The sequence below is a fragment of the Macaca thibetana genome, chromosome 8 (genome assembly GCF_024542745.1).
Source record: "Macaca thibetana thibetana isolate TM-01 chromosome 8, ASM2454274v1, whole genome shotgun sequence".
Lineage (NCBI taxonomy): Eukaryota > Metazoa > Chordata > Mammalia > Primates > Cercopithecidae > Macaca > Macaca thibetana.
In genome coordinates, this window is record NC_065585.1 from 103,435,878 (window position 1) to 103,456,608 (window position 20,731).

At 34.6% G+C, this 20,731-nt stretch overlaps 1 protein-coding gene across 2 annotated transcripts in view; it reads left to right on the forward strand.

Moving 5' to 3' along the window:
• The first annotated feature begins 1,349 nt into the window (after window positions 1–1,349).
• Window positions 1,350–20,731, forward strand: part of ADAM2 (ADAM metallopeptidase domain 2) — a 113,928-nt gene continuing 94,546 nt past the window's right edge. The window contains exons 1-6 of one of the 2 annotated variants that reach the window (XM_050801319.1): window positions 1,350–1,500; window positions 2,422–2,498; window positions 5,036–5,091; window positions 14,765–14,843; window positions 17,737–17,813; window positions 18,234–18,402. In XM_050801319.1, coding sequence (XP_050657276.1) covers window positions 1,446–1,500; window positions 2,422–2,498; window positions 5,036–5,091; window positions 14,765–14,843; window positions 17,737–17,813; window positions 18,234–18,402 — 513 coding nt within the window. In that variant the 5' untranslated portion in view covers window positions 1,350–1,445. The remainder of the gene's footprint in view (window positions 1,501–2,421; window positions 2,499–5,035; window positions 5,092–14,764; window positions 14,844–17,736; window positions 17,814–18,233; window positions 18,403–20,731) is intronic. The other variant, XM_050801320.1, reaches the window with a different exon arrangement.

The following is a 20,731-nucleotide window of genomic DNA, read 5'->3' on the forward strand; positions in this document are numbered from 1 at the left end:
CCCTGTGATGCGACAACTTCACTCCAGAAATATACCCAGTAGAAATCCTTACTTATTACACCAAAAGGCATGTAGAAGAATATTTGTAGTTAAATATTATTTTTAATAGCTGGAACAATAAACAAACCAAATATTCATTAATAGTAAAATGGAAAAACAAGTGGTGTTATATTTATTGAATCTGTAATATACACCGGTGAGGATAAAACAGAACTATTGCTTTGTATGAACCTTACAATCATCCGATTAAAAGAACCAAAAAGGATGAGTTCATGTCCTTTGTAGGGACATGGATGAAGCTGGAAACCATAATTCTGAGCAAACTATGGCAAGGACAGAAAACCAAACACCGCATGTTGTCACTCACAGGTGGGAATTGAACAATGAGAACACTTGGACACAGGGCGGGGAACACCACATACAGGGGTCTGTCGTCGGATGGGGGAAGAGGAGAGGGATAGCATTAGGAGATACACCTAATGTAAATGATGAGTTAATGGGTGCAGCAAACCAACATGGCACATGTATACATATGTAACAAATCTGCACGTTGTGCGCATGTACCCTAGAACTTAAAGAATAAAAAGTAAAAAATTAAAAAAAAAAAAAGAAATTTGTATCTTTTAAAGAATTTTCTGTTCATCTAAAAAAAAAAACCCAATGAAAGAGTACACAGTGATTGTTTCTACTTGCAAAAAGTTCGAAAACAGACAAAACTTATCTTTGGTTGTTTAGAAGTCGTGGTTGTGAGGTGGGAATCTGGGGATTTGGGTGGTTCTTTTTTTCATTTCTTCATCGTGGTACTAATTACACTGTTTTTTTTTTTTTCACTTGAATATTAATTGACCTGTGAACCTATGATTTATTATATACTTTTTCATTTTTTGTTTTGTTTTGTTTTGACGGAGTTTCGCTCTGTCGCCCAGGCTGGAGTGCAGTGGTAGGATCTCTGCTCACTGCAACCTCCGCCTCCCAGGTTCAAGCTATTCTCCTGCCTCAGCTTCCCGAGTAGCTGGGATTACAGGTGCCTGCCACCACGCCCAGTTAATTTTTTTTTTTTTTTTTTTTTTTGTATTTTTAGTAGGGACGGGGTTTCTCCATGTTGGGGAAACTGGTCTCGAGCTCCTGATACGTGTTTATATACATTCAATTAAAATTTTACTTAAGAAGTGTTTATGAATCTTCTTGTTCCTCAGCTGTTGGAAGTGATTTTGTTGTCGTTGTTGCCTTAATTAGGCATCACGTCCCCTGGAGTGCTTATCCTGCAAGAGGCAGGGCCCGGGAGTTCGCATGTTCCACAGCGCACCGCACCCAACCTCAGCCCACCTGGGCTCTCCCAGCCTCCTGCCTCTTCCAGCTGCGTAGCCGGGGCGTCATCTCGCGCTCCCAACAGCCCTGTAACCACCAACTGCCATTACTCCGGCTGGGACCCAGGACTTCAAGCCATGTGGCGCGTCCTGTTTCTGCTCAGCGGGCTCGGCGGGCTGTGGATGGACAGTAGTAAGTAGAAAAACTCCTTCTTTAGCCTTTTGGGACCCTCGGCGCTACTCCCCCTTTGCCTCCAAGTTACACTGGACATCCCTGGGAGGATGCTTTCCTGTGAGGTTTCCAACTCGGCAACTCCAAGCTCATCCCCAACATTGCCGCCTTCCCCAACCAAAATCCATAGAGAATAAGGGCTCTCCCACACGTCCTGGAAACCTAGGAAAGATGGGAGGTCCCAGGCCTTAAGAGGATGCTCCAAAATTGTAGTTTCAGATCCTGCTTTGCATTTTTCACGACAGTGAAGGTTGAGACCCAACTTCTGTACTCTCTAGCTGAAGAGTCCAGAGTGAGGGGCTTGAACCTATTGACCCAAGGTTACCAGAACCTACTTACAGGGCAATACTCCTAAAGCAATATACCTACTTCTTTTTTTAAAAAAAAAAAAAAAAATATGGCTGGGCGCGGTGGCTCACGCCTGTAATCCCAGCACTTTGGGAGGCCGAGGAAGGCGGATCACGAGGTCAGGAGATCGAGACCATCCTGGCTAACACAGTGAAACCCCCCCCCCTACTAAAAATATAAAAAATTAGCCAGGGGTGGTGGTGCGTGCCTGTAGTGCCAGCTGCTCGGGAGGCTGAGGCAGGGGAATCGCTTGAATCCGGGAGGCTGAGGTTGCAGTGAAGGGAGATTGTGCCACTGCACTCCAGCCTGGGCGACAGAGACTTCGTCTCAAAAAAAATAAAAAATAAAATAAAAAATAAAAACATTTAAAAAGCCAGAAAAAAAACCTCCTTGTAATTTTAGAAAGAAATGGGAAGATAATAAAACTGAGAAGCAGCGTATAGAATAGAGATTAGAGATATAGATGAAAAACTCATAAAAGAAGCTCTGAAATGATGGGTATTGTTCTAATAAAACATTTTGCACATTTTGCAGATTTTGATAGTTTACCTGTGCAAATTACAGTTCCGGAGAAAATACGGTCAATAATAAAGGAAGAAATTGAATCGCAGGTAATGAATCACTAACATTATTTACAAATTAAAAATCATGTAAATATTTTATTTCTAAGAAGTTAATCTGCCATTTTCCATTCATGCACACCTGTTGAATTTTATATTTATACCCAATTTTTATTAATACCCAATTTTCCCTGAATGGAAAAGTCCTTTTGTAAATGAACCAGGATCAACAATGTTTCACAGAAATAATGGTGCAGTGATGCTGGATATCAAAGCCCCAAGTCCATTTTCTGAATCTGTCTTCCTCTTGGATGTCTTTGAATAATCATTGGCTTGATTGTTCTAGAGATTCTGTTCTCACTCACCGTTCAGGCTGTATTTGGAGGAATTTTTTTGTCATTGTTGCGAAGTAAGCCTCGGCTTGCTTATATGGGATGATGATCACTTGAATTAGTGATGTTATATTAATGATTTTTTAGCCCTGATTGAAATATGTTAATGATTAGGACTCTTTATGTTATTTTAGATTATTTTAGTTCAGAATTATTATTCTCTTTTTAAAATTAGAATTTAAAAGCTTCTTGTCATTTTCACTAAGTTCTAGAATCCATTTCTGAAGTGGAATGTGGTTTCTTGAGACATCAATTTTTTTCTTTTTTGGTTTAGCAGATGCTTGGTAATTTAAATGCAAATATTTCCTTAGCATGTATCCATTTGTCATCCTAATACAGACATTATAGCTTAAGATGGTATATAAAACATTTTTAAATGAATGCATATCTATTAATAAAATAAATCATTTAAATAGAAAATAAGGAATGAGGCTTTTATGAAAGATTTTTAATGTAAAAGAATTATGGGGATGTTAATCATATTAGAAAATAAGCAGAGAATCTATCTGGAGACAAGTATTTCAAACAAGAATTACTTGATTGTTATAAGATAGTGATTTGCAATAAGTAAAAAAAAAATGCCCATTTTCAACTGTCAAATTCATGAGAAAAAAAATTGTCTATTTTGTTAATATCTGTATTCTTCTTGCCTAGAACAGTGCCAGATATAAAGAAACGAATTAATAGTATTTTTTAAAGCAATGAGGCTATTATGCTAATTCAACAAACACTATAAAAGTAATATGAAAATATATATTTTAAATTATTACAGTTAATAAAGACTAAAAGCCGTAAGAACATTCAACCTAAAATTACTAGATTTTAAAAATAACTGAATGCAACTTCTAAAAGTGGAAAATGCAATATGAAAATATAAAAGTCAGGGATTTAAAGTAGAACAGAGACACCTAAAGAAATGAAATGCAACATATGAAAGGCTAAGAGAAAAGGACAGAATTAGAAGCTTAAGCATAGAGTGATTGGCATTCCTGAAATAGGGGGAAAAAGAAGAAGAGGTAATAGTAAACATATTTTAACTGAGAAATGACTTTAAAAAGTTGAATCTTCAGAACAATTGTCCCAAATCCAAAACAGAGTTTATTTCTTGAAGTCCTAACCCCTGATGCCTCAGAACGTAAGCATATTTGGAGGCAGACCCATAAAGAGGTAATTAAATTAAAATGAGTTTACTAGAATAGAATGGGCTCTAATATCATATAACTGGTGTCCTTGTAAAGAACAAGGAATCTGAGCATAGACGCATGTGGATATGAAGACACCAGGAGAACAGGAAAAAGTACTCCACAAAGTCTAACATCCTTTCTTGATTAAAAACACTCAACAGTTTAGGTGTAGAAGGAAGGTACCTGAATATAATTAAGGACAGTTATGAAAAACCCATAGTCAACATCATAATTAGTGGAAAGGAACTAAAACCTCTTTTTTTTTTTTTTTTAACGGAACCTCACCCGGTTGCCCAGGCTGGAGCGCAATGGCGCCATCTTGGCTCACTGCAACCTCCGCCTCCAGGGTTCAAGAAATTCCCCTGCCTCAGCCTCCCGAGTATCTGGGATTACAGGTACACGCCACCACGCCGGGCTAATTTTTTCTATATTTTTGTAGAGACGGGGTTTCACCATGTTGGTCAGGCTGGTCTCAAACTCCTGACCTCATGATCCGCCTGCCTCAGCCTCCCAAAGTGCTGGGATTATAGGTGTGAACCGCTGCGCCGGACCAAAGCTTTTTCTTTAAGATGTGGTGCAAGACAAGGATTCCCACTCTCAACATAGTACTGATATCAAGGACAGAGAAAAAGATATAAACAGTATCCAAAATCAGAAGGAAGTAAAATATCTTTATTAGCACATGACATGATCCCATATATAGAAAACCCCAGACTCCACCATAAAACTGTTAGATCAAACAGATGAATTCAATAAAGTTGCAGGACATAAAATCAACACACACATTTCAAAATGAAAAAATAAGAAAGTATATACATTATTTTATTCATTATTTTGATTATGAAATCTAGAGTCAAATGCCATTCAAATAAATCAGCATTGAATTCTAATTTTTTCTCCTTTTATTAAATGAATGTGTTTTAGAATGTAATTATCATGAATGTAAAATGGTGGTTATCCTTTCTAACATTTTTCTCATTTTCTTTGTATTTTTACTGTGCTCTCCTGCCAGGTATCCTACAAAATTGTAATTGAAGGGAAACCATACACTGCAAATTTAATGCAAAAGTAGGTAATCATCATTATTCTATCAATTCTCTTTGTTCTACTTATAATTTTTGTTTGAAATTGTCCAAAATGTAATTTTGCATTTGAAAATATTTCTAGCTACTTGCCATTCATTCGTTCCTTACCATATGATTTAAGCCTATATGACACGTACCTAGAACTTGAATTCAGAGTGTATGTGCCCCTCTTTCTTGTTCCCAGTAGCACCAGATTTTTATTTGGTTATCCAAGAGGTTTCATAGAGGATGAATTTTGATAATTTTCTATCTCTCATAAAAAATATATATGGCTTGTTTTTAAGTTCTCTTATATTCAAGGTATATTTCAAAGAACATAGCAGATTGCTGGATGTTGTGAATCATGACACATTTTTTAATTAGTTTACATACTTTATCACAACTTATTAAGGACTTAAAATTAAATAAAATTTGTAATTAGCCAAATTCAATCTCAGATCAGTTGATGAATTTGGGGAAAACAAGCACAATATACAGAGAAATAAAGAAAAGTGAAAATTGAAATGATTCTTCAAGTGATAAGAACAGACTTCTACAAATTATCAAAAGCAGAATCCTGCAAGTGAAGTTACCAAATCAATACAAAAATAAAAAATACATCCGTATCATTTCTAGAATCCATAGCTACAATCTTTTTATACATCATAAATTTTGGAAAATGTTTTCTATTTATAAGATGGACGGTACTAGTTTGAAGAAATACCATTAAAAAAAGACTCAAAATTACTTTTTTCTGAAGAAAAAAAAGTGCTGCCTTCTGCAAGAAATACGTAGAGCAAACCCAGGTAGAATCTCACCAACAGCTGTTACTTTAGAATGCCAAGTGATGAGACTGAGAGCAAGTCAGTGACCAGTAATAAGGCCTCCTCTGAACTTACTTTCTGCATCACAGATAACAGTATTTATAAATGTTTAATATAGATCAAAATATGTAAAGTGTAATTAGACATATAAGAATATCTGAATTAAAATATAGCCATAACAGTAGATTTCTTAATCTCTTTTTTCTATTAGAAAAAATGTATAGAATATACAGTACAATTTATGGTGATGTAATGGATAAATCACATACTGTGTACCTCACAAATAATGTCATTATTTTCTTGCACACAAGCGGTGAAAAGGTACTTAAGAAAAAAAATCACACACTAAAATAAAAAAATCTTTTGAATAGTAACCATATCCTCAATGACTAGCATAATAAAATTAGAAAGTAATTACAAAGCCGTCATCAGAGAATCACCAGATATTTGTAAATTCAAGAGCAGTTGCCAAAAAACTCTTGGCTCAAAAACATTCAAAACATTATTGTAAAATATCAATAAGCAGCAAGAAATAGAATATTACAAATCAGACATTTTAGAAATGAATAACCAAATGTATAATAAAAGTAAAATTCAAAGCTTTCATTGTTTTTACATTTTACCTGCATCAGATAAGAATAAGGTGTATAATATTATGGGATGGGACAACATAAAGTGTTGTTGGGCTGCCCACGCTGGTGGAGTACTGAAGCCTTTAGTGGCTACTGTTATTGGTCTACCTCAAGCCCTGTCAGTCCCTACCCAGAGTATCCTGGTAACTAGTTAGTTTCAGGCATGGTCAACAGTTTATAGATGCTCAGGGTGATAGCAATATTTACTTTCAAAAGACAATGAGGTCTGGACTGTGTGCAGAGCTAGCACCAAACTGTATCTTTTCCTAGCAACATGACCATCTCCGAGGGCTTTCAAATATACAAAATAAGGACACCAGGAACCAATTTTATGACACTGCACAAGGTATTCTTGAGAAACCTGAGGAGAGATCCAGATTAGTAGGATATTTAGAGTAACACCAAAGCCAATGTGTACTTCTGATATCTTTTAAGATGCTGTGGTTTGTCTATGACGTGCTAGTCATTGATCTCTTTTTGTTTATATCTCTCAGGACTCTGAATTTACAGTTTGAGAATTAACATCCTTGCATCAATTATGGAGAGTCTCATCAATTTTTAAGTTTAATTGTTTCTTTTTCTCACTCTAGTAACCTTTTCTGGGATGCTACTGAATATACATTGGGACCCCTTAATATAAATTTTAGTGAATCATTATTTTGTTCTCTAAAGTTAGCCGTTTTTGACTCACTTATCTATCACATATTTCTATGTACTCATTCACATTTCCTGTTATTCCTGATTTTGTGCTTTATTCTGGAAGATTTCCATTTCACTCTTTATGTATGTCTAGTCTACTCTTCAAGAATATTTTTTTTTTTTTTTTTTTTTTTTGAGACGGAGTCTCGCTGTGTCTCCCAGGCTGGAGTGCAGTGGCGTGATCTCGGCTCACTGCAAGCTCCGCCTCCCGGGTTCACGCCATTCTCCCGCCTCAGCCTCCCAAGTAGCTGAGACTACAGGCGCCCGCCACCACGCCCGGCTAGTTTTTTTTTGTATTTTTAGTAGAGACGGGGTTTCACCATGTTAGCCAGGATAGTCTCGATCTCCTGCCCTCGTGATCCACCCGCCTCGGCCTCCCAAAGTGCTGGGATTACAGGCTTGAGCCACCGCGCCCGGCCAAATATTTTTCAATGACTATGTTTTTCATGGTTAGGATTTCTGTACACAGTGACATATTTGTGCTTTGTAAATATTTTATAGCTTTTTATCTCTGTCTTTTATCCATTTCAACATTAAAACTTCTTTATTCTTAAGTTTCACAGTTTACTTGATTATTGCTATTTTTCTACATGATTTCTCCCAGCTTTCAAGCTTTGGACTTTTCCATATGTTTGGAACCATCGCTGATGAGCTCCTTTGAGTGAACCTTATTTTCTACCATCCTCTAATCTTTTTTGTGTTGTGGAGGCCTCTCTTTGGGAGTGGTTTTATGGATGCTTCTACTTGGTTCCTGCCACGACAATTAACACGACAATTAACTGGGTCAAAAGTTTACAGTTTATCAGTTCAGGATTTCAGTGATAATAGGGCTGCTTGGAATCCATTTCCCGTCTGCCTGAGATATAGTTTAGGGTTTTCATTTCTGCACGTGATGCTATTTCTGCCTCAGTCGGTATGGGGTAGCATCCTTTTGTCCAGGGTCTGTATACAGCAGGTGTCTTAGTCTGTTTGGGCTGCTATAACAAAATATTAATACCATAGACTGGGTAGCCTATAAACAAAAGAGATTTATTTCTTACAGTTCTAGACACTGGGAAGTCCAAGATTGAGGCACTGGCAGATTCAGTGTCTGGTGAAGGCTCATTTCCTGGTTCTGAATGGCTGCTCCATGCTGTGCCCTCACACAGTGGAAGGAGCAGGTCAATTCTCTGAGGTCTCTTTCACAAGGACACGAATTCCATTCAGAAGGGTTCCAGCCTTGTGACCTGATCATCTCCCTAAAGTACCACCTCCTAAAACCGTCACATTGGTGATTAGGTTTCAAAATATAAATTCTGGGATGAAACAAATGCTGAGATGATAGAAGCAGGTATTGATTGGCCGGGCGCGGTGGCTCAAGCCTGTAATCCCAGCACTTTGGGAGGCCGAGGCGGGCGGATCACAAGGTCAGGAGATCGAGACCACAGTGAAACCCCGTCTCTACTAAAAATACAAAAAAAAATTAGCCGGGCGCGGTGGCGGGCGCCTGTAGTCCCAGCTACTCAGGAGGCTGAGGCAGGAGAATGGCGTGAACCCAGGAGGCGGAGCTTGCAGTGAGCCGAGATCGCGCCACTGCACTCCAGCCTGGGCGACAGCGTGAGACTCCGTCTCAAAAAAAAAAAAAAAAAAAAAAAAAAAAGAAGCAGGTATTGATTTTTTTTTTTTTTTTCGTTTCTATCAGCAACTTGGAGAGGAAATTTCTAGCTCTATTCCTTTCATTTAAAGGCTCACATCAATGTGTTCTGATGCTGGGCACTATTGTCTCAAATAATGTGTTCTCATGCTAATGACCAGAGGACATTAAACCACCTATTCTTAAGGTATGGTTCTGATTCAGAATCCATCTTACTTTGCACAGCTTCACCTGCTCACTCTTTCAGCTGTGGTACCAGCCTTTGTTTCTATTGCTTTGATCATTCCCATTAACCCTATAATATAATAGAATCAGGAAATATTTTGGCAAAGGGGAGATAGTAAATATTTTAGACTCTGAGCTTTATATACTCTCTTGCAACTACCTGCTGTTGTAAAAGCAGCCATAAACAGTTTGCAAATGATGGGTGTGGTTATTTTGCAAAACCACTCTATTTTCAAAAACCGTCTATCAGCTGGATTTGACCTATGGGCCAGTTTATTACCCCATTATTTACAGTGTAGTCCTGTATTTGAAAATTATTATTGTTCATCAGTCATTTCAATATCAAGAGTGGCAATGGAAACTGGGAAATAGGTCTCCTTTCTGTCACAAAATCACTGTCAATTATCTTTAAAAATTTTTAATGTTCATTGCATAATAAATTGGCATAAATTAAAATATAAAATATGTTTATGCAGTTAAGTAAGTGTCATGAAGTGAATATTTATGTAACCCTCTGACTTTACACATATATTGACTGCACTCAAGAAGTTGTGCTGTTTATCATTTCCTGTAATAGCCCCTCAGTCCTTCTCACTACTTTTCTGGATTGTTGTGATATCCATTTTCCTGATTTTATTTATGATTTATTATCCTAGCTAATGTGGTTTCATTTTGTCTGTTTTCTAGCTCTAAATAAATGAATTATAATGATTTTTCTAGTTTCAGTCACTCAAAATAATGTTTGTGAGGTTTTTCAATGTTGTTGCAAGAATTCCAATTTATTCATTTTTATTACTGTATAGCATCCAATTTCATGATTATACAACAATTTATATCATCTTATGTTGAACATTTTGTTTCTGTCTAGTTTGTATATTAAAATATATATTATTTTGGACATATGCACAATATTTTGTAGCACATATGACTAATAGCATACTGATGGGTTAAGCTACATGCATTTTCATAATTACCATACGTTTCCTCCAAAGCATTATACTAATTTACACACCCCTCTGAATTATATATTCTATTAATAGTGGTAGATGTTTTAAGTTTTAAGTTTATAATTATATACTTATGTCCTACTGTGATTTAATATGTATTTCTCCAACTGTAAATAATTTCTCTAACTTTTTAAATACAGCAGTTAGCCATATGGAATTTCTCCCCTGTGAAGTGCCTGTGTAAGACATTTGTTCTTTGTCAAAAGATATTTCTAATCTGACCTTTTCTCTCCCTGTGTTTTCACACTTATGGTATTTGGCAAAGATAATTCTTCCATTATGGTAAGTTATATTTGTATCTTGTATAAATCCTTTCTTATTCAAAGACCATGACTAAATCTTATATAATCCTCTAAAATATTTTTAGTTTTGCCTTTCACATTCGGGTCTTTTTTGAAACAGAAATTGGCTTTTGAATATGCTGTAAGGTAGACAACCAATTTAGTTTTTCTGTATGATTTTTCAAATGTTTCAAGAGCTTTATCGAATCTTCTGTCTTTCTGTACATGTCTTCTGTGTGACGATGGTTATATATTATACATTTATATATGGTTTTATCTGTTTCCAGGCTCTTGATTAAACTTTTTGGTCTATTTGTCTGTTTATGATAAATCTTGATAGCCTAAATATAAAGCCTTTTCACCTTTTTCCTCATCATAGATGCTTTGGCAATTATTTTTCTTTCAAATTAGCATTCAGTGGACCCAGCACAATAAAAAAAAAATGATATTTCTTCACTCCACTGTAATGTAATCTTTTTTATAAATTAAATGACTGTATATAAAGGAGTCTCTGGATTCTTTGTTCTCTTCTCTTTACGTAAATGCTCATTCTTAAACCCTGTCTATTTATCTGTCCAAATGTCATAGTTTTAACTACTATGACTTTATAACAGGTGTTTATAACCAAACTTGTCCTTCAGTTTTAAGGTGTGCTTACTCTTCTTGATTGTTTAAATTTTCATGTGATTTTGGAAACATTATTTTTTCTGTTTGATCTTTTGTTTTATATTCCTCTTTTTTCTTCATTGCCTGTATCTGATTGAATCTACTAATTTATATTACACATTATTCCTCAATTAAATTCTTTGTGATACATTCTTTTACTCTTCTTTTAGTAGTTCTCTATGTTAACATATCAACTCTTGAGTAATTGAATCTATTACAAATTATTCCTACTACAAATTACCATATGTTTTTAGATCCTTAAATCTCTAACTCCCTTTACCCTCTGCTTCCCCTTCATTATTTTTTTACACATCACAAGCCTGTATATTTTTACATTTCCATGAAGTATTACTATTTTTTATAAAGTCAGTATTCATTTTAATTTAACCAAAATTTACCAATTCTGGTGCTCTTTAGTCCTCCCTACATTTCTGTGCTTCTATCTGGAGCTAATTTTGATATATCTCAGGAATTCTTAATATATTTCTATTATAAGACTGCTTGTTTTAAATAATATGTGTTTTTTTTTGTCTTTATATCTTTATTTAATTATATTCCTCTCCTTCCAGTTATATAAAGGTCTAATTGACAGAAAAAATTATATATGTTAACAGTTTGCTACATATTTTTAGATATGTATAGATCATGAAATGATTAAGCTAATTAATATATCCATCACTTCAAATACTTACCTTTTTTGAGGTTGAGAATACTTGAGATCTAATTTCTTAGCAATTTTCAAGTATAAAACATTACTAACTACACTCAACTTGTGTGCAAAAACTCTCCAGAACTTATTACTTCTAACTGAAACTTTATTCTCTTTAACCATCATCTCCCATTTCCCCACTCTTAGCCCTTAAAAGCCATCATTCTACTCTCTGCTTCTATGAGTTTGAATTTTTTAGACTCTCCATATAAATGAGATCAGGTAATATTTTTCTTTCTGAACCTGGCTTATTCTGCTTCACATAATGCCCTCCAGATTCATCCAGCCTGTAACAAATGAAAGAATTTCTTTTGTTTTTATGACTGTCTACTATTCCATTATGCATATATACCACATTTTCTTTATCCATTTGTCCATTGACGGACACTTAAGCTTGATTCCATATCTTGACTGTTGTGAGTGCTACTGCAATAAACCTGGGAGATGTTTATTACAGATATCTCTTCAACATACTAGTTTTATTTGCTTTGGATATACGCCCAGTAGAGGGATTGCTGAATCATACACTAGTTCTATTTTTAGCATTTTGAGAAACCTCCTTATTATTTTCCATGATAGTTATACAATTTACATTTCCACCAACATCGTGTAAGTATTCCCGTTTCTCCACGTCTTTGCCAACACTTGTTATCTTCTGTCTTTTTGATGATAGCCAATTAAACAGGAGTAAGCTGTTATCCCATTGTGGTTTTGATATACATTTTTCTGATGATTAGTGATAATGAGAATTTTTTCATATACCTTTTGGCCATATGTGTGTCTTCTTCTGAGAAAGTCTATTTAGGTATTTTGCTCATTTTCAATTTTTTTTTTTTTTTTTTTTTTTTGCTATTGAGTTGTTTGTGTTCCTATGCATTTTGGATTTTGACCCCTTATTAGATGCGTAGTTGGCAAATCTTTTCTCCCATCCTTTAGGTTGTCTCTTCGTGGTGTTGATTGTTTCTTTTGCTGTACAGAAGCTTTTAAATCTTATGTACTCCCATTTGTCTAATTTTTATCTAATTTTGTTTTTGTTACCTGTGCTTTGGTAGTCATATCCAAAAAATCATTGCCCAGACCAATGTCAAGTTTTTCCTCTTTGCTTTCTTATAGTAGTTTTAGCATCACAACGATTATAGTTAAGTTTTAATCCATTTCGAGTTTTTTAATATGGTGTGTTATAGGATGCAATTTTGTTTTTCTGCATGTGGGTGTCCAGTTTTCTTTATGGGATTTCATTGAAGAGACTGTCCTTTCCCCATTGTGTCTTCTTAACATTTGTCAAACACCAACTGACTGTAAATTCGTTATTTTATTTCTCTTACATCTATATTGATCCATTGGCCTATATATCTATTTTTATACCAGTACCATGCTCTTTTGGTTACTATGGCTATACAGTATAGTTTGAAGTCAGGTAGTATGATGCCTCTAGCTGTGTTCATTTTGATCAAGATCGTTTTGGCTATTCAGACAAATTTAAGGAGGTAAAAGATCTGTACACTGGAAACTATAAAACATTGTTAAAAGAAATGAAGGAAAACAACAAATAAACTGAAAGATATACCATGTTCATGAACTGGAAAAATAAATATTGTTAAAGTGTCCATAATACCCAAAGAAATCTACAGATTCAGTGTAAACCCTCTCAAAATTCTAAAGACATTTTTCACAGAAATGGAAATAAAAAACGATGCTAAAATTCATATGAAACAACTTAACTATATTCTTACAAATTTTTGCTGGAATAAATGTTAAGATGTCTTTGAAAAAGATGTCCTTTGCCTTTTAAATAATCATTACATTGTTTTCTGGCTTTTTTTTTTTTCTTTTCTATTGATGAATTAGCTGGATTATTTGTTAATTTGTTTATTAAGAATTATTTGTTTCTTCAAAAGCAACATCCTTTATTCTTTTTTTTTTTTTTTTGAGACGGAGTCTTGCTCTATCGCCCAGGCTGGAGTGCAGTGGCCGGATCTCAGCTCACTACAAGCTCTGCCTCCTGGGTTCACGCCATTCTCCTGCCTCAGCCTCCCGAGTAGCGGGGACTACAGGCGCCCGCCACCTCGCCCGGCTAGATTTTTGTATTTTTTAGTAGAGACGGGGTTTCACCGTGTTAGCCAGGATGATCTGGATCTCCTGACCTCGTGATCCGCCCGTCTCGGCCTCCCAAACTGCTGGGATTACAGGCTTGAGCCACCACGCCCGGCCACATCCTTTTTTCTTGAAACTTTAAAGGTCTTTAAAGTTTATCTGGGTTTTTGTTAGTCTTTTGTTTTTCTTTTGATGATATGTTTATATCTGACTTTTATTTCCCTTTATCCTACTTGATTTACATACAGGTTTTTTGATACTGTGTCATCAATTTTGAAAAAAAAAATGCTCTGATCTTCAGAGATTAGCTTAATTTTTTATGTAACTTTAGCAAACAATACTAATGCTTGGGGTGCATTAGTATTAGTAACAACATAGATACAAATCTCTGAGTTTATATTATTGTCAAATGAGATGAATAATTATATAATAAATACATAGAGTAGAAAGAATGTGAGAAAGTAATATATGCTTGAGCAAAAACTATAAAGTTAGAATATGGTTCATTTAAATATCCTATGCTTTGGTGATTGAACTAGTTGACATTTTAAATAAAATTTTCAAGATAAATCTCATTGGGAAGTTGATGTATAAGCAAAGACTTGAAGTAGATGGAGAACAATGAACTATGTTGAAGAACTTTCCAGGAATAAAATGGTACAAATATCCCGAGGTCCAACGTTGCCTGTTGTGTTTGGAAAACAGCTAGGAGGACGGAGTAACGATAGAGTAAGTGAAGTCTAAGATGTTTGAGTAAAATTTCGAACAAAATCCATACATTTAGAAAATATCCCTCTGTTTCTCTTGCTCTTTCTGTGTCAACCTATGTATCTATAATTAATAAAATAAATTTTTCAAAACAAAAAGTTAAGAAACAAATTTTTTTCATTTTATCTTCATTTTACAGAAATTTTTTATCCCATAATTTTAGAGTTTACAGTTATAATGGCACAGGAATTATGAAACCACTTGACCAAGATTTTCAGGTATGTTTTTTTTATGATCTCTTTTATTTTTGTCATGTGAGTTTCTATGATCACCTTATTTAGTGTCCACATATTAAGAGTCTAAAGGGTTGGGTCATGGCTTTGTGGCATAAGTTTAATGTTTTCCTGTTGATGATGTATACTGATGTACTGAGTTAGCCCTATCAAACAGATGATTAACCAAAAAGACATGATTGTAATGTTTCTAAACTACTTAGAAACATGCTAAGGGCTTATGTACCTTAGGTGATAGGCATTAAATATGTTGTGAAATATGTAAAATGAAAAACCATGACTTGTATCAGGAAAGCTAAATCTGAAGAGAAAATAAGAATCGAATCTTCTTTGAACTATGTTCAAGGACGAAATAAGTACACATGAAATTTCACACATGTTTAGGAGTATACTAAATTTTCATCTATTTAGAACATGTAGAGCTTAATTTAATATTATCTACAGTTTGTTATAAAAATAGTAAAGAAGAGTGAATAAAATTGCCGAGATTGCTCATGCCCAAAAAATCATGTTTTTTAACCTCAGCTCTGCTCTACTAATTGCTGTTGTGTTTTCCATTTGCATTCCTGATTTTTATATAGCGACTCAATCAAGTGTTTTGAAAGTAAAGCATTTTTAGAAAGGCTGGGATTTCAACAGAAGAAATAATAGATAATGGTCAGTTGCTTTAAGTTTTGCACAAGAGAGTACACAACTCCATGAGTCAGTTAGAGAGTAGTCTATACAAATATATAACTAAGATAATGTTACACAGTGTTATATACACACACATACATATATGTGTGTGCGTATGTCTGTTTGTGTTTGCATAAATGAGAGAGAGGAGAGAAAGAAGACAGAGTGAGGATCCAAGACAGGGGCACAGGAGATCACAATATCCCACACCTGTATTTTGCATCATTCTTCCATATATAACTCTGCTTCCTACCTCCCAAGAGGTAACCATGAAAGATAAATGTACAGTTAAAAAAAAAGCAAGAATGCTACAGAGCATTCAAAGCATCAACAATCTGAATGTGGTAAGTAGTTGCATGTTGATCTCAAATGTAGTAAAAATATGCTGCCGTGAAAATAAATTACGTTTGCCAAGGTTGCAGGCCTACCTCTTTCCTAGGAAAAAGCTCATTAAATTCGGTTGGGAACAGGTGTATTTATTGGATTATTTATTTTTCTTAAGTCCACACATGATTCCCATTCCTAAAGTCATATTATCTTGATAAATAAAGACTTATCTACAAAAGAAAAAATAATCAGCCAACTAGATGAGAAAAGAGTTTGTTCCCTGCATCCAGAGTAGGACACGTGTAAGCCATTCATCATTGTCCTGGATTTTGTCATCTCTCCAGGACAAACAGATAGTCATCATAATTAAAAGGCAAAATTGCCAGGATGCTTAAACAATCTAAAATGTGTGTGCACATAAAAACAGACCTCAGGTCGGGTGTGGTGAGTCACACCTGTAATCCCAGCACTTTGGGAGACCCAGGTGGGCGGATCATGAGGTCAAGAGATGGAGACCATCCTGATCAAAATGGTGAAACCTCGTTTCTACTAAAAATACGAAAATTAGCTGGGCGTGGTGCCATGTACTTGTAGTCCCAGCTACTCAGGAGGCTGAGGCAGGAGAATCACTTGAACCTGGGAGGAGGAGATTGCAGTGAGCTGAGATTGCGCCACTGCACTCTTGCCTGGCGACAGAGTAAGATTCAGTCTCAAAAAAAAAAAGAAAAAATCAAAAAACAAAACAAAACATAAAAAACAGATCTCAAATCCTCAAATTATCAAAGGCAGCAATTGACGGAAATGAAAGAAATAGACAAATAATAAATTATATTTGAAGATTTAAAATTTCTCTTCCAATAATTAATGAAGTAGAAACTTTGTAAACTTCTAAATGAAGTAGAAAGAAATTCAACACATATATCAAATATATACACATACTTTTCAAGTGCAAATGTAATATTGAGCAAGAAGATATTATAGTGAAGGCAAACAATGCAAAACTGACAATGATAAAAATAAAAAATAAAAATAAACTGGGAAAGGATATTGGGTAATAAGTGAAGCTTTTTGATTCTTCCATGAAAATTTTATCCTATGTGGCTTAAAAATGACTTATTCATTCATTTCTAAGTTTCTCAATGACATCATATGTTTAAGGTTGATGTAACTTCCTGATTATTCCACAGATTTAGAAATATTATCAACATGGGCATTATAAGCCACATTTAGAAAGAAGGAGATAAAAGCTGTGGAATGTTCAAGATGTTTTTACCTTCATTATATAAAGTTTGAAGTACACCCCAATTGGTGGTAAAAATAAAAGCATAAATATTTTCACATAAAATTTTAAATAAGGTGGAAATAGAAATACAATGTATTGAGTCGATGAAGTATGGTATTTGGAAAGTGTTACAAACTAAGATTTTAGGTATCATAGTAGAAAAATGAACTATAAAGCAAAGGTCAATACAAATTCTAGGTGAAATTTGCAAATGAAAACATTTTGATGGAATTGAAAAACATTTCGATGAAATTAAAAATTAACTTTGCTTATCTACCATTATCTACCATGCAACATTGTCAGAAAAGTATGAAAAAAATAAGTTTTGAAGATGTTTACCTCACTCTAACAACTGAGAATGTCATGCTTAATTTAAAACATATAGAAATATGAAAATATACTCATTTTTTGTGAATCTGTGGAAAGTACTTAGGAAAACAGAACCATATGCTCATCTAATAACATTATAAATCAATTTTTGAAACGATGAGTGTTTGATGCATACAAACAAAACACATATATGTTTTACATATTTGAAAATTGTATCTATAACACAAACCATTCTAATGGAGATATGCATATTTTATTTTTCAGAATTTCTGCCACTACCAAGGGTATATTGAAGGCTATCCAAAATCTGTGGCGATGGTTAGCACATGTACTGGACTCAGGTTGTAATTTACTGTTTTATGAATTACAAAATAAAATATTTACTTCAAAATTATTTTAAACATTTTAACATAATATTCAGTGGTTCTAAAGTGAGGCATGACTATTGTGGGAAAACTGCCACTCACAAAGCCTGGTATGGAAATACTTAACAATGGTTCCTGCCTTTATGCAGAAGTATGATTTTTTAAATATATTTGGAAGCCATGAAATATTAATAACTAGGCAAATGCTAATAGTATTAGTACGTGATGTCACTCAGTAAGTGTGTGGATTCCCAGTAACTTTCTCCTATTTTATCACCTTAGACTCAGGTTAAAAATTATCTGCATACCATGAAAAAAAATAATGCTAAGTGACATTTTATTGGCTTTTCTACAAGGCATTATTTTACTTACTAATTTTTTTTTTGAAATTTTTAGGGGCTTACTACAGTTTGAAAATGTTAGTTATGGAATAGAACCCCTGGAGTCTTCAGTTGGCTTTGAACATGTAATTTACCAAGTAAAACATAAGAAAGCAGATGTTTCCTTATATAATGAGAAGGATATTGAATCAAGAGATCTGTCCTTTAAATTACAAAGCATAGAGGTAGGTTAATTGAACAAACTCTATGGTTATTACTATACAGCAATGTAAGCACTGAAATTTATAGTTGATAAATTATGTATTTGCACACCCATAAACACCAAAACATATAACCACGTGTATGGATACATGTACCAGAAACTTCATAACTTATATCATTAAGCCTTACTAGTTTTGTAATTTTCCAGAACTCCACTCATGACATTTTCAACTGTTAGTGGCATCTTTTTCCGTAATCTAGACCTTTATTGTCAGCAGATGCACTCTTTTCCCCACAGCCATTATGTTAAAGTTCTGGTGTGACAAACACAAATGTCATCCACATAAACAATGAAGATACATATCTAGGGTCCTGAGGAGAATCACCCCTATCTTGTAAGGGAACTACCTCAGGGGAGGTCATTATATTTTCCTCAGGAGATTCGAAGTTATTTAATTTCCTCATAAAGTGAGAGAGAGGTTGCTTCTACTAGCAAACAAGATTCACCAGCATTTAGGAGTTTTATAGCCCCAGCTTCATTAGGGTCCTTTTCTAAGTTCCCACTCCAATTTTCAGGATCCCACTGCTTCCCACTCAATGCTCTCTCTTTTATGGCAGTACCATGGGAGGTTGGGAATTCAGTTTGCACTGTAATTCATCTACTGACAGGATAAGATTCTGGGTTTGGTTTTCAATAATCTCAGTTCTATTGCTATAGGATATAAAAATTTATTTCAAGACATACAGAGAAGCTTTTGGGTAATTTATGCATCACTTGAGATGGTAATTTAAATACTTAAGCTTGTGCTCTTCTTTCTCCACTTTGTCCAGCAACATTAGGAGCAATCAATCTCATTATATTTGCTAGTTTGGCAAAAATGTTCAAAAGTATCATATATATGGTCACCAAGACCCTTGCCTTCACAAGTGTTTGATCAGAAGTATTCAGTGGTAATATTTTGCCTGTCTCTATTCATCATGCCATGAACTATCTGCTCTCTATAGAATTGTCTTTAAATCTAATCAAAGTAGAAGGCAAATTCCCAAAACCCCAGCACCAAGTCAGAAGATGTCCCCTTAAGATTCTGTTTTCTTGGTACCTCATTCCTGGCACCAACATCTGTATCAGGGTTCTCCAGAGAAATAGAAAACCAACAGGAGATATATATGTGTGTGTGTGTATGTGTGTGTGTGTTGTACATACAGAGAGAGGGATAGAGAGATTTTATGGAATTGGCTTAGACGATTGCGAAGGCTTGGTAAATCCAAAATCTGTAGGGTAAGCGGGCAGGCTGGTTATCCAAGGAAGATTTGCATCTTAAGACCAACATAGTCTGCTGGCAGAATTCCCTTTTGTTTAGGAAATACTGTTTTCTAAAAAAGGCTTTGATTGGATGAGATTCACCCACATAATGAAGAGTAATGTGCTTTACTAGAGCTTTACCAACTTAAATGTTAATTTTGTCTAAAAGTCACCTTCACAGAGGCATCCAGGGTGATGTTTGACTTAATATCTGGGCACAGGGGCCCAGCCAAGTTTACAGGTAAAATTAATTATCACAACAATATCACATCATTTATTCTTATGCTTCTTCTAAATGTTTCATTCTTTAATCTCATTTTGATATAAGATACACTTTAATATTTTGTATTGGATGAGGTAGAAATTCAATTTTTTTTCATATCAATATCCAGCTGTTCTCACACCATTTGTTGAAGAGATTATTTTTTCCCCATTGAACATTCTTGATTTTTTTTCAAAGATCAGTTGACAATAAATGCTAGGGATTATTACCACACTTAAAATTATAGTCCATTAATCTTTATGTCTACTCTAATGCCACTACCACATTTTCTTTACTACTGAATTTTTGTGGTAAGATTTGGAATTGATAAGTGTACGGCCTTCAATATTCTTATTTTCCAAGATTCTTTTGGTTATTCTGGCTACTATGCATCTCCAAACGTATTTTAAAATTTATTTTTAATTCCCATAAAATAGCACCCAGGATTGTGTTGAATCTGTAGATAAATATGAGGAATATTGCTATATTAACAATATTAACTCTATCCATGAGCAGTAGGTAGCTTTTATTTTTGAGATATTCTTTAATTTATTTCTGCAATGTTTTATATATTTAAGTCTAAGTCTTCAGTAAAGCTTCTTTTGTTATTTATAGAAGTTTTATTATTTTAGATGTTATTTAAATTTTTTATCTGTTTGGATTTCTCATTATTAGTATTTGGTAATTAGTAAATTTTCCATACTGGTTTTGTATTCTGCGAACTTGACAAACTTGTTTATTAGTTGTCTATTGAGCTCTGTGACTTTTTATGAACATGGTCGTGCCA